Source organism: Nelumbo lutea, chromosome 6 (assembly GCF_056320005.1).
Source record: "Nelumbo lutea isolate HS-2025 chromosome 6, American lotus-T2T, whole genome shotgun sequence".
In the NCBI taxonomy this organism is placed as follows: Eukaryota; Viridiplantae; Streptophyta; class Magnoliopsida; order Proteales; family Nelumbonaceae; genus Nelumbo; species Nelumbo lutea.
In genome coordinates this window covers 66,056,361-66,071,583 of record NC_142689.1, presented here as the reverse complement: position 1 = coordinate 66,071,583, position 15,223 = coordinate 66,056,361, and the positions used below count along the sequence as shown (strand labels likewise).

Genomic DNA, 15,223 nt, shown 5'->3' with positions numbered 1-15,223 from the left:
CTCATGTGATTTTGATCCAACCGACCACATGAGAACCACCTAGAGCTGGAAGAATAGAGAAAGCTCCCTTCAACTGATTCTTGGAGGTTATCTACAGTAGCAATCCAAAGATTGGATAAGATCTTTGATAACCAGGAAGAATCAGAGGAAGAGAAGAGGATCAAGTCAGTTCTTGATCAAGACTAGAGGTGGTGATCAAAGTTTCAGAAGAGTTTTAGTTCAAGATCGGTTTCCACTATTCAAGATTGAAGCTGATTATCAAGATCAGAGTTTCTCAGAATTTTTTGGTAAGTTTTCAAGCCTTACCAGAAATCGGTAGCAACACTCTCTTGGTATAAGAGGTACGGTTAAGAAAAAAACCCTTCCTTTCTGCATTTTTTAGGGTTTAAGAGAAAACCCTCAAGTTTCAGGGTTGTTATTGCTTCAGGGAGGTAGTCAGATTTGTCTCCCTTTATTTTTCTTTGCTCTTTGGAAGATCCAGTAGTTCCTTTTAACAAAATTGATACAGTTCAGTCTTAATAGAACGATTGTCACAAAATTAGGGTTTCTGAATCAGAACCCTCCTGTTATCTGCTACAGACCCAGTAGGCCAATTGGTACAGTAATTAGGAAGCATTCTAATGGAGTTTAAAAGCTAAGGGGAGGAGGGTGTTTTGGGGGCTGGTTCAAGCAACATGGTTGAAAACACCTTCCAGATTACAACTGTAAAGTTTGATGGTTCAAACTACTTAGAGTGGGCCCAATCAGCCATGATGGCCATTGGGGGAAGAGGAAAGCTGAACTATTTGTTGGGCGATGTGGGGAACCAACCAAGGAGGATCCCACTTATGCTAAGTGGATTCAGGAAAATTATTTGGTAATGACATGGCTATGCAACTCTATGCAGCCACACATCATCCAAAATTACTTATGGGCAAAAACAACTAAAGAAGTTTTGGATGTTGTGAAAGAAACCTACTCTCAGCCCCTTAATGTTGCTAGGGCTTATGAGCTGAAATGTGAGGTCAAAAATCTCAAACAAAGGGAGAAACAAGTCTCTGTTTATTTCTCAACCCTAAAATCCCTGTGGCATGAGATTGACCACCTTGAGATAAATGAATGGGAGAGTCATAAAGATGCACAGACTTACAGAAAGCAGATTGAAACTAACAAAGTATTTGAATTCTTGGCTGGTCTAAATTCTGAATATGATATTGTAAGACAACAACTATTGATAAGAGAAAATGTGACTCTATCTCAAGCCTATTCCCTAGTGCACAATGAAGAGACTAGGAGAAAGGTTATGTTACAGCATCAACCTTTCGAATCTTCCCTGGCAGCAGTTAAACCCAAGTCAGGGGGAGATAAGGAAAGGAATATGAAGAAAGAGGCTAAAAATGACCTAGTTTGTGAACATTGCAAGAAACCTAAACACACCAAAGACACCTGTTGGAAGTTGCATCCACATCTAGTTCTAGCAAAACTTAGAAACAAAAAGGGTAATGCCAATATGGTTGTCAACACTGATAGTGTAGCCTCAATGGCTTCAAGAGATACCCCTCTTGATACCCTAGCTACTGTTCGAGTTGCTCTGACACAATTAGAAAGTGAAGTCAGTAATTCAGTATCATCTCCTCAGCCATCATCAGCTCCTTCAACCTCATCTTTTGCTCAATCAGGTAATCAGGCCTCAACTTATCATGCTTCAGCTCCAGGTAATATAGAACATTCTTGGATAATAGATTCAGGAGCATTTTATCGTACGACTAGCTTGCCTTCACTATTCTCTACCTATCATTTATCTTCTGGTAAAGACAAAGTGTCCATTGTTGACGAATCCCTTGTTCCTATTTCTGTCCAAGGAGACATCAAGTTGTTTGATGCAATCTTCCTACTTGGAGGAAGTGCTCATCAGGAAGATAGTGAAACTAAGAAATCCTTTGTTTCTCAGTCTGTTGATCTGGTGATGCTTTGGCATAATAGATTGGGCCATTTATCCTTTCAGGCTTTGAAAAGTTTGTTTCCTAGTATATTTGAATCTGTCCAGATGACTAGTTTGAAATGTGAAAGTTGTAAGCTTGCAAAACATTGCAGGGCTACATATTAATTAAGTAATAACATAAGCAATATTTCTTTTTAAATTATGCATACTGATGTTTGGGGACCGTATCATACCACTGCCATGGGGGGGGGGGGTACAATATTTGTTGATGATTACACTCGATTTTCTTGGGTTTACCTTATGCATTCTCGAGATGAGGTTCCAACATTAACCTGAATCTTTCATAAAATGATTTTAACCTAATTTGGGGTCAAAATTAAAATTTTTAGATCAGATAAAGCAAAAGAATATTTTGCAAACCCATTAGCCTCCTACATGCTTGATTATGGGATTATCCATCAGAGTACCTGCCCACATATACCACAGCAGAATGGGGTTGCTGAAAGAAAGAATAGACACACATTGGAAGTAGCAGAGGCATTATGTTTACCTCAAATGTGTCTATACGTTTTTGGGAGGATGCTATTCTAGTTGTTTATCTCATCAATCGGATTCCCTCATGGGTTCTTGACATGAAAACTCCATTTACGCTTTTATACCCTGATAAATAATTGTTTACCATTCCCCTCAAAACCTTTAGCTGCACTTGTTTCGTTCAAATCCTAGGCCCTCATCATTCCAAATTTGATTCCGTTATGCCCAAACTCAAAAGGGATATTGCTGTTATGAACCGACTTTTGGAAAAATATTTGTCTCAATGGATGTCACCTTCTTTGAGGATAAACCCTATTATCCAAGGGTTTCTCCTTAGGGGGAGAATAGTGAAGCTGGGAGTAGCTCATTGGAAGTTTCTTTTCTAATCCCATTAAGTGAAAAAGGATGTAATGGGGAAGGATGTCAAAGGTGCAAGGATGTGAGAGTCTATCACAAACGATGGAGACAGGTCGATTTTGGACATCAGCAGTGCAGGCCAGTCCCAGTCCTCACTACAGATCCAGATCCCGGTACCACAGTAGCCCTAGTTCTTTCTGCAGATCCAGATCCAGGTACTACAGATACTACAAATGAGAGACATTCAACCACGGAGCCTTTACCTTCATTCAATGACCTTGATCTCCCCATAGTAGTCCATAAAGGCAAACGCCGTTGCACCACAACTCACTGCATTTCTCAGTTCCTACCCTATGATCATTTGTCCCCCTCCTACAAGTCTTTTCTCGCATCCATTGCTGATATTCCCATTCCTAGAACAATACAGGAAGCATTGGAAGTACCAGAATGGAAGGATGCAATAAAAGTAAAAATGGATGCCCTCATCAGAAACAATACTTGGGAGATAGTTGATCAACCTAAAGGAAAGAAACCAGTTGGATGTAGATGGGTATTCACTGCGAAACATAATGCTGATGGTTCTATTGAAAGGTATAAGGCCGATTAGTTGCAAAAGGATTTACTTAGACATATGGTATTGACTACTTAGAAACTTTTGCACCAGTAGCAAAGATGACCACTATCAGAGTACTATTATCTCTTGCAGCTAGTTACTCTTGGCCGTTGTATCAGATGGATGTTAAAAATGCCTTTCTCAATGGAGACTTGCAGGAAGAAGTTTACATGCAGTTGCCTCCAGGATTTTATGGTACGGAGACAGGAAAAATTTGTCGGTTGAACAATGCTCTATATGGACTAAAACAGTCCCCCAAAGCATGGTTTGATAGATTCAGATGAGCCCTTGATAGGTTTGGATATGTGCAGGCTCAGTCAGACCACACATTGTTTATTAAGAGAGTGGGTTTCTTTGTAACCTTGCTTGCCGTGTATGTGGACGATATTGTAGTAATCGGGAGTGATACTAGTGAAATTGAGTCTCTTAAGCAACTCCTTCATCAAGAGTTAGAGGTAAAAGATCTGGGGGAATTATGATACTTCTTGGGCATTGAGGTAGCTAGATCCAAGCATGGGATTTTTGTCTCTCAACGAAAGTATGTTCTTGATATTCTAGAAGAAATAGGAAAGTTGTGAGTTAAGCCTACGGACACACCTATTGAATAGAACCACAAGATTAATGCAGAGGGTGGAGAGCCTATTGAAGATAAAGCTATGTTTCAACGGTTAGTTGGATAGCTTTTCTATCTTTGCCTCAGAAGACCTGACATCAGTTATGCAGTTAGTGTAGTTAGTCAGTATATGCACAAAGGATATTAGCATATTTGAAGAGGTCCCCAGGCAGAGGCATTTTGTTCAAGAAAAATGACCACATGAAGTTATTCTCGTTCAAGTGCTGAAGTGGAATATAGGTCCATGGCAAATGGTGTGGCTGAGATTCTATGGTTGAGGTCATTACTTGAGGAATTGGGTATTGTTTATGAGAAACCCCTAATATTGTACTGTGATAATCAGGCTATCATCAATATAGCCCATAATCCAGTACAACATGACAGAACTAAGCATATCGAAGTGGAATGGCATTTTATCAGAGAAAGGGTTACATCTCAAGAAGTTTGCCTTCCTTACATCACCTCCGACATGCAGCTTGCAAACCTTCTCACCAAGGCTGTTTCAAGAAAGAAGTTAGAAGAAGATTTATGCAAGTTGAGAATGACAAATATCTACTACCCAACTTGAGGGGGAGTGTAGGAAACTGTGGACCATTGAGAGTATTCGTGTAACACCCTGAGATGTACTTAGATTTAATTGATTAGGATCAGCTTTCCTAATAGGATAAGGATAAGTTTTATTCTATCTTATCTAGGATTAGTTTTATTTTAATCTTATCTTTTATTGCCATGTAAGCATTAAAGTTCTTTTACAATTAGGAAACCATGTATATAAATTAAGGAGTGGGGCGGCTGTTTTGAGGAGTTCTATCTTATCTATTATTTTTGAATTGTATCTATCGAAAGTACTGTTATTGGAGTGATCTTTTTAGTTTGCTTTCCCAGTTTGGCTCTCACTCACCTTCCCAGATTTTTGTTCTTTCCTCATAGTTTGCTCTTCAGTATTCGAGAACTCCCATTTTTTCTGGTTGAAATCATCAAGTGCACCTGCGATCATCTTCCACCCTTGTTTAGCTTGTCCCTCTGGAAGGCATACTAGTTGTTTTCTCCCTTTGCCAAAGAACTTTGTTAGTAAAATAAATCCTGCATTTCTGTTCCTTCTATTTTCTACTGTGAATCTCTTCCCATTGTTTGTCGTTTCATTTCTCCACCCTTGTATTCTTTCTGCAAATAGAAGGCCATATACGAAACCTTTAAGCCAGCCACTAATTCTGATTTCATTATGATAGTTGCGTGTTGGTCTTCCCTAATTTTCAGTAGCTTCTTCCCTCTACTTGTTATTTCCTCCATAAGGACCTTCTTCTTCTCCAACTGAAGTATTCTCCATTTTGTTGCTTGAACAAAACTCTCCATTTCCTTGGACTCCATGGTTCCTTGTAAGGGCATAGTACCTTGGCCAGCAATGGTGGTGTGAAAACCATCAGCTAGCCTAACTTTGTCTCTACCTCAGTTTGCCCTGAACTTCAAGGACTGGAAAATTATTCCTTAGGCTATCAAAAGGCCGCTCTAAGGCTTTGAAAAAAGAGGTACAAGAAAACACACCAGTTGAAGTCAGAGTCCAAATCTTGCCGTCCTCTCACCCTGGATCTAAAACCACCCCACCCAAGGTCTGAATTAGAGCTGAGACAGAACGAACTTCAAAATCCCTGAAACCCCTTCTAAAACCCAAGTCCCAATCAAAACCAGAACATTAGTTTGAAGGAACCAAAAAAGTGGACACCGGCTCATCTTTAAAAGAAGAAAGGGAATACAAAGAGGGAAATTGCTCTTTCAAGCATACATCCCCCACCCACTTATGCTCCCAAAATTTCACCCAGTTACCAGAACAAAGATCATACCTGATATAAGCCAAAAAGGATGGAAGAACATCATGAGTAGATTTCGAAGGAGAAGCTCATGTAGCCCTAGCCAAGACTCCAACATCCCAACCATCAACCATTTGCCCATGAATACTTACAAATCACCTTAGCCCAAAGTTTGTCTTCTTCCTTTGATAGTCTCCATAACCACTTCCCCAATAGAGCTCCATTCCTTTCCTGAATACCCCCTATACCTAGACACCACTTTTGCAACTAGCAGTGCTCCATGGATTATTGAGGGACACTTCTATGTATCATTTTCTTTTTTCTCTCTACTTTGGACTCCAACTTAAATAGAGGCTGAATTGTTGCTTTTTGGTGGGTGTACAGTGCTTCCAGTGTTTGGAATATGGGTTAGCAAGACGAGGGGTTGAAAGAGAGAATCTGTTCTGGGGGAATGGGATTTCTACTTGATGTACTGTTTATATGATTAGAAAAGTTCGGGGTTATGCCATCTCAAGTCTCAACCTCTAGGATTGCTGCTTCCTTGTACTTCAATATCTTTATATTATTGAAAATGTTCTGTTATTCATAAAAAAATCTTTTAACTATAAGATATTCATAGGTAGCAAAGATAAACTTATAATTTATGTATGCCCTTTTAAGCCATGTTTTAAAAACCAATCTGGAAGTTAGACTAGAATTTTAGGGTACCTCCACTCTCATGTCAATATAGAATCTTAGAGAGAGAAGGAACTTTACCATTGTCTTCTTTTTTTCTTTTCTCCCCACCATTAGATCTCTCTCTCTCTCTCTCTACCTGTGTCTCTTTCACAATAGTCACCTCAATTTCCTTCACATATGAACATCTCCTCAATCCTCCCTTCTCTTCATTTCAACTAACCTACAAAACCTCCACATAAATCCCTGCTTTTAGCCCCCCTCCCCACATTTCTAATTTCTAACTATAATAATCTGTTCACACTATGAACATCCCTTACGATACAATGGAGGAAGTGAGAATGACAGCTGATAATGGAAGAAGAGGAGCCACTGGTTGTAAGATCAAATTGGGTTCTGGTATCGCTGTCTAAATGCAAACTTGGCTTTTCATTTTCCTTTTCAATCTCTTCTCACCCTTTCACATAACCATTTTAGGTTTTGTATTATTTTGTTTTTACTTAAAATAAATGATTTAATATTCAAAAAAGATTAAATATTATATTATTATGGTTTGAATCATGAACTGGAGAATGGTTCAAATGGTTCAACAAGTTAATGTTCGGGTCGGACAGATCTTGACCAAGTCAACAGTTTTTTACTATTTATGGGTTTGGGATAAAACCAAACTGTCTTGACCTCTGGGTGACAGTTGAACGGTTCAACCGGATAGGTCAACGATGGTTTAAGAACACTGATTTAAAGTTCCTAACATGTGCTAACCCTTGATTTTATTTTTGTGGGGAGCCTTCTGCTTGTATTTGTTATGCAGTCACTCATTACGTAGTCTTTTTTTTGTAGTTTCTCGGGGTTCTGCCCCACATTTTTGTACTTTTCCTGATGGTATAGAAAAGAAAAAGGCATAAACTTATTATGTTGCAGTTTGACAAAGAAAAAACACCTAGTTGAACCATGACCAGTGTCCCTGGCTGATTTGGTCATACCCCAAAACCCGGAATTCATGAAAAACTGGTCAAAACTGGATGACTGGCCTGTTTAACCAGAGAACTGGTGGACCGGTCCTGGTTTCATAAAACCGCTTGGGGCACTAAATAATCGAAATTTCAAAATGCTTATGGCAAGACTTGAACCCATGACCTCTTGTTTATATGTATTGCTCAAATACCATTAATCCATTTCTTTATTTGTGTTAATTAGTGACTCTTAATTGTATATATTACTTTATCACACACGTATTTTAAAGAAATTGTGAGTTAAGAGGCTTGAGCCTCTCCCTTTTTTGCGGTTCTATGCCCAGTCCGGTTCTCTGAACACTGCTCTCATATTTTAACTTTGGGGGACATACCCAGCAACCACAAGCCAGCCCCTCAATATGAAGCCCATCAGTACTTCTTTTGATTCTTCTCTAATAAGCACCTATTGCAACTCTCACCTTTGTTCTAGCATTTGTTCTCAAAAAATATGGAGTTCATTTCTTGGTCTAAAGTTATTTTTGGTTGCAGGAAGATGAACATGACATGGAAGTTGATACTGCCACTTCTGCAACTCAAGCTCCTGTCAAGCACTCCTTACCAGAGATTGAGATTTATTGTTACCTGCTTGTGCTAATATTTCTAATTGATCAAAAGAGATATAATGAGGTGAGATATATTATGCATATTATTGACTTCTACATCCACCACACATTTCTTTTCCTTTCTTTGTTTTATGTGTTGTATATTTTATTTTATTCTTTAAATATATCTCTGCATCGAGAAAGGATTAGCTAAATTTGATAGTTGTTTTACAGGCTGTGGGACCAATCATTACATCCCACGCCACGCTACCCATAAAGTGTATATGGCCCACAATCACTCAATCTCTACTTGCATTTATGGTTGGTGTGGAGCAAAAGTGATTGGTCTCACAGCCAGTAAAACAGCTATCATATTCAGCTTATGTGTTCTCTATATCTACCTTGATAGATTAAATATTCTTGCTTCCCGGCTTAATCCATTTCTTGGCTTGTCCTTCAGGCAAAAATTTGTTCTTCTGCAAGCATTGCTCGCCTGAAAAACTTGAATAGAAGAACTGTTGATGTTCTTGCATCCAGACTGTACTTTTATTACTCGTTCAGCTATGAACTTACAGGTGATCTTGCTGAAATTCGAGGGTGAGCACCTGCATTAATAAGAGTCTGTAAAAAAGGAAGTGAAATATTGAATGAGCTTCTAACTGTTTGTTAGTTCTTTTTTCTGACTTGGAAACTTCTATTTCCAGCAATCTCCTTGCCTTGCACCGGATAGCCACACTGCGCCATGATGAACTGGGTCAGGTTGGTTTTATCTTTCCAAAAGACAATTGGTTATATTACCTGAGATTCTCATTTGCTTACTAAATATCATGTCCCAACGCAGGAAACACTTCTGAACCTGTTACTTCGCAACTACCTGCATTACAACTTGTATGATCAGGCAGAGAAGCTGAGGTCAAAGGCACCACGCTTTGAGGCACACTCAAATCAGCAGGTAATCTCAAATTCTCAATTCGTTTCAACTTGAGTACCTTCCATCTCTGAACTTTTTCTTTTCATGATTAACTCGTATATGGAATATGAGTTCAGTGTACCATAGATGTCATATGGTTCAGGCTTGCTGGGTGTCACTTTATGCAAGGCTGAATTTTGACAGAAGACTTGGCTCTTGATAGTGTGGAATGTTGTCAAATGTTGGGACAACATTTGTTTAACCAATCCCCAATAGTTGGTTTTAAGGCTTCTGTTGATTTGAGTTTTGTGCATTAGTACATGGCTGAATATGTTGCAAGTATGGTCTAATTAGATGGATGTTTATTGGTATATGCTGTGACATGCATGGAGGGAGTACCCAGTTTGATGAGTTGCACTCAGGAGGTTTTACATGCCGAAACTATATTGGATGATAATAATTGTTGGTGTTATTTTTGAGTTTGATACGCAATACCCATTAAGTATCGATTAATAGACTGAAGCCCAAGGGATTCTTATGTTATTACTGTAACTCTGAATCAATCCCTTTCAATTGGATTCAATTCCTTTGGATATCATTAGTTGAAATAGTCATTTTAGAACAGCACTACAGAAGATCCTGTTCACGACTTACATATATTTTGGCATTTTACTTTTTCACTGCAGTTTTGTCGTTATCTCTTCTACCTGGGAAAGATCAGGACAATTCAGTTGGAATATACAGATGCAAAGGAGAGTCTCCTACAGGCTGCCAGAAAAGCCCCTGTTGCAGCTCGTGGTTTCCGAGTTCAATGCAACAAGTGGGCTGTCATTGTTCGATTACTACTTGGGGAAATTCCTGAGCGAACTGTGTTTATGCAGAAAGGCATGAAGAAGGCCTTGAGGCCATACTTTGAGCTAACAAATGTGAGTTGGTTAATTGAACTCTCAGAGCATTCTGTTATAACCATTCAGCGTTCGCACTAGTTTTTCCTGATGTTTTCAACCCGCTGTTGTCCCGGCCAGTTGAACCATTCAAACCGTCACTCGGTCAAAAACCATTTGATCCGGCCAGTTGGACTGCTGACCTATTTGACTCGGTGACCGGGTCATGGGTTGTACATTAAACATGTATGCAAACTTCTGGAGGCCATAATTTTGCACTCCGATGTCTGACTGAGGTGATCTTTTTTTTATATATATTTTGGGTAACTTTTCGAGATCTATGCGTCCCAAGGAGCTGTAGTTGCCTTGCCCTGCTATTTTTGCGAAAAAAGCCTGTTTTGGCATCAAATTGCAATTTTAATATTTTTTACAAATAAAATTTTAAAAACTGAATTAAAAAATATAAATTAAACATAAAATAATGCATATATTGCATGTAGATTATAATTTTATATTATTTATTGATAAAATGCGTGTTTATGCACCTATTATAATGCTGATGTGGCATGGTCTAACCTGTTTGGCCCAGATGATTGAACTGGTGATCCATGACCCAGATGCAAAAATGGTTTGGCCGTTGGGTCGGTTTTTAAAACATTGGTAAAATATCAAGTACCTTGTGTCAAATTCATGTTTTAAACTTCTTGGCATGTGAAAAGAAAAAAAAAACCTCTTGGCATGTGTACCTGCAGAGAACTGGGAGGTGATCTTTAATTATTGGGTATTTTTATTTTTAATTTGATTCTAAAAAAAAAATCAAGGCTCAAGAAACACTTCAAGGTGAAAGGAAAATATGAGATGGCCACAGATAGACCTGTTCATGGCCGGGCTTGGGCCTAGCTTTTGCCAAAATTTGAATGGGCCCAACATAGTGTGAAGTCAGGCCCAAAGCCTGGCCCGTGAACAGGTCTAGCCACAGATTATGTTATCTCTGCTGATTCTTACCAATTTAACATGGTGTGAGGCCTTTGTTTTTTGTTTTTAAATTTTAGTTATTTTTATTCTTTTGGTTGGTGCAAATTGTAAAATAGTCTATATCCAGGTGGAGCTAAGCTGTCGGGATTTCATTAGATGAAAATGGGTGAATTTTTCAGGCTGTTCGCATTGGGGATTTGGAATTGTTCAGGACTGTCGCTGAGAAGTTTGCAAATACATTTAGTACAGACCGGACCCACAGTTTAATTGTGAGGCTGCGACATAATGTTATAAGGACTGGTCTGCGCAACATCAGCATTTCTTATTCTCGTATCTCACTGGTAGATGTTGCCAAAAAATTGAGGTTGGACACGGCAAATCCTGTTGCTGATGCGGAGAGTATTGTGGCTAAGGCAATTCGAGATGGTGCAATTGATGCCACTGTGGATCATGCAAATGGGTGGATGGTATCAAAGGAAACTGGTGATGTTTACGCTACAAATGAGCCCCAGCTTGCATTCAATTCAAGGATAGCCTTCTGCCTTAACATGCATAATGAGGCAGTGCGTGCATTAAGGTTCCCACCCAATTCCCACAAAAAGGAGAAAGAAAGTGCTGAGAAGAGGCGAGAGAGGCAACAACAGGAGCAAGAGCTTGCCAAGCATATTGCCGAGGAAGATGATGATGACTTTTGAATTCATTCTTACTTCGTCAACATCTTTTGGTAACACTTTGTATTTGTTGCTTTCATCAAAATATCGTTGTGGGATGTTTTTGTTTTCTTTTTTTGATTTTGTTGTTTTCAAAGATTTGGTTTCAACATTGGAAATTCAGCAACTATACTTGCACCATTCTAGATGCCTCCCCAAACCCCAAAAAACCCCAAAACTTTTGAACATGAGTTTGCTTTGGTAATTTGATGTACGAGTGACAGCTTTCACATATTCATAGTACTCTCTATAGGTAATTATTATTTTGATATATAAACAAAGTATTATTATATTATATTAAAGAGCATAAATAGAGGTTAGGTCCAGCCATTCTGAAACTTTACACGAAAGAAGTGCTCACCAGTTCGCCACTACCATAGGGGTTGCAATTATGGAGAATATTTTGTTTGGCTTCGGTTGGTTCTAGTAAGTGGTAAGTATGAGGATATTTGGTACTGTGGTATTGTATTGTTGTTTGTGCTCCATTAAGGTTTACTTTCAAACTCTAAACATTAAAAAATCGTATTTGGTGTAGTGGACAACGGGAACATTACATTTTGCATCAGGTTTTATTTTCAAGAGGCCTTATTTGAATATGGAGGGCATTTTCACTGAACTTGTCTTATGTAGTAGTGCCTATATCGTTGTAATTGGAATTGTAATTAGAATTGAAGTCGTATTTGGTCTGTTTGGCTTGCAGTTAGAGTTGGAATTGAAATTCTTTGAAATCATAATTGGAATGGTCTATTCCCATAATCTGTTTGGTTGAGATGGGGATCTGAATGGGAATTGAAACCAGCTGGAAATTCATTTCCAAGGGAGGGATGGAATCAAGGTTCAAAGTACTGGCGGCCAATACATATCATTCTGGGACCCCTCCGATATGCCCCCTACAGTGGGTGTATTGGAGGTCTGACCGTTTCAGGGGGTGGAGACTAAAAGCCTCCCCAGAACCGGTTGTGAAAAAAATAAATAAATAACACAACAAATAGTATCAATTTGCTCGATATGCCCCTACCGGTGTATCGTGCATATCGATATTTTGAACCTTAGATGGAATGACCATTTCATCAAATGGGAGAATGCCCGTCTATCACAAGTGGGAATGAGATTCTGTTTCCGTCCAACCAAACAGATTCCGAGTTCAATTCCGATTTCATGCCAAAACACGTCTTTTTAACGCAAATGTATCAAACGCCATCTATAAAGCTGCACATGGAGCGGAATTTGTTATAACCAGGATTTGTGTTTATTCGTTTTTTGGGTGATAGTAATATAAGAAGGGGTTATCCTCCCCCTTATCCCCCTTATATGATTAATTAATTAATTAGAATTGTTGAGTGACTGAAGCTGGATTTTACCAAGAAACATAATAGTATGAAAATTTTGAATCTTGATGCACGAAGGAAAAGAACAATGTTTAATTTGGTGTAAGAAACTCCTAAGACACCCAGAAAGGTATGATGAGAAAAAAGTTGTTATTTGATTATTTCAGGAAGGAAACTGCTCGAATTCATGTGGACAGGAAAAATGGAGGTCTGTCCTTGATTCCTTGTTGGAAAAACTAAGAAGCAACAAGCAGCACTAAAACAGATTTGGGAAAAGAGAACAGAAAGATGTACTGGAGAGAGAATACAACCAAGGAAGGAAGCTAAACAAATGGACTGATCGATCATATACAAAGGGAGAGAAAGTGTTCCAAAAGCATCTCAATTATTTAATATATGACGATTAGTGATATCAATAGCTACAACACTGTACTATATAGATCGGATCGGAAACAGCAGAGATGGATGGCCCATGGCCTGGGGAGTACATTTGCCTTTGATTCCCTCCCTTTCATGGATTGGCTTGTGTGTTGGTATTCTCTATTAACAAACGAATTCACATCTGCCCCCACTGAATGCCCCCCAAAACGCCCCACTGCACATCTCAGCGTGCATAGAAAACATCTTCCGAACTTGTCATTGGAGATGTTCCTAATGCATGGTTGGGATGCACTGTGAAACTTTTTTGGGGCACATTCTGTGGGGAGATGTGATTTCTTAACAAACACAACTACACCACTCCTCTACCTACCTAAGACTGTACTCTGTTTATTTATCAATTATCATGTAGCTACAACATGGTTCAAAGTATAGACATATCTGTACTTGGATATATAAGGAAATATTTTTTTTTAGTTTTTTTTTTAATTTAGTTTTTGGGAAGATATTTAAACATATTTTTTATTAAAAAAGACTAGGGTCCCAAAATACCTGTAAACAGCTGTATTAGACCCCCAAAGATACAGTATAATACACCCCATATTGTATCGAAATTTTGAACCTTGAGCTACAACACTATTTGCTGCCTTTTGAGAAGCTGGGTTTGCTAAATTATTGGCCTAGCTAGAGAGAAACAGAGAGAACTAGAGAAAGGATTACTATAAATTTCTGGGTGACTGGGTCTTTTGCAAAATACTCAAATCACCCAATCCAAACTGTCTTCTTGCTCTGGATCTACTTATCTTGACAACACTTTACAGTATTGTCATTTATATGAATATAGATGCAATCAGTAGATTTCTTTATGTAGAAGTTAACTAATATCGGTAGATTCCATTTCTATTTTTTCATCCAACAGTCCAACTGATTTAAAAAAGAGGCAGAGACACGTTTCTCATCTCTGCATCATGTGACCAATGCTATAACAAGTGATTTGTTAAAGCTATGAATCTGCTTATGTACTTAGCAATATATCATATTAATTAAGTGAACAAATAACTCTGACCCACAATTGTCTGAGCTGTTCAAAGACCATCGGTTGCCTAGATTCCCATTTTGTTTGTGCTAATTGATCAATTTGTTAAAAGTAGATCACCACCTATGAGTTCTTTTCAGGAAGTTTACACACCAAACCAATCATTTGAACATATTTCTTTATTTGAGTTCTTTGGGTTCCTGTTCTTTTTTAGCAACTTGTCTATGATCTCTGTTTTGCTCTGCTCACATTTATGAATGGACAGAGTTTTAAATTAATAAAAACTTGTTACATTAAAGGAGTGAGATGAGAATATCCCCATTTCTTAGCAGGTAAAAACCAATCCTGACCATTGAAATGAATTGCCAACTTTTGCACTGGGCGGGACTGTGAAGTGTATACACATATAAAGATTTTAATAATCAAGGACGATGCTTATGACTTCAGCCTTTTTCTTTTGTTTGCTTGTTCCTTTGGATTTTCCCCCAGTTATTCTTATTAAAATAAACTGGTTGGGATCATAGAAAAATTGGGCTGTGGGCTTACACCCAATCTGAAGTCCGTAATCAACTGTAACCGAGGAAGACCTAGGTTGGTGGGCCATCTGCTCTGATCCTTACTGTAGATGAAGATACTGTTTTATTATAAAAATAATATATCCTGCAAAATTCCAGCTCACACTAATTAATTTTATGGTAATCAGATGATAGCAATACTATATTGCTAAAAGAACTACTAGAGCTATTCACACAGACAAGATGCCTAAACCATCTTAATTACATGTTTAGTCGGTGCACATGATAATAAGTATGGACGATTGGATTGAGGGAGAATAGATTTCTTTTATAGTTCCCAAATGGCTCCAATTCAAGTCCTGACTCCTGACAATCTATTAGTTGGATGAAGGGCAGTGACCTTGGTTTTCAACA

General features: G+C 38.4%; 1 protein-coding gene across 6 annotated transcripts in view; it reads left to right on the top strand.

Annotated features, from left to right (window-relative positions):
• LOC148849330 (putative 26S proteasome non-ATPase regulatory subunit 3) overlaps positions 1–11,784 on the top strand; it is a 28,043-nt gene extending 16,259 nt beyond the window's left edge. For all 6 annotated transcript variants that reach the window (XM_088951121.1, XM_088951119.1, XM_088951124.1 and 3 more), the window contains exons 4-9: positions 8,021–8,158; positions 8,534–8,670; positions 8,778–8,832; positions 8,915–9,025; positions 9,670–9,909; positions 11,022–11,784. In XM_088951121.1, the coding sequence (XP_088807247.1) occupies positions 8,021–8,158; positions 8,534–8,670; positions 8,778–8,832; positions 8,915–9,025; positions 9,670–9,909; positions 11,022–11,537 (1,197 nt within the window). In that variant the 3' untranslated portion in view covers positions 11,538–11,784. The remainder of the gene's footprint in view (positions 1–8,020; positions 8,159–8,533; positions 8,671–8,777; positions 8,833–8,914; positions 9,026–9,669; positions 9,910–11,021) is intronic.
• The last annotated feature ends 3,439 nt before the right edge of the window (positions 11,785–15,223 follow it).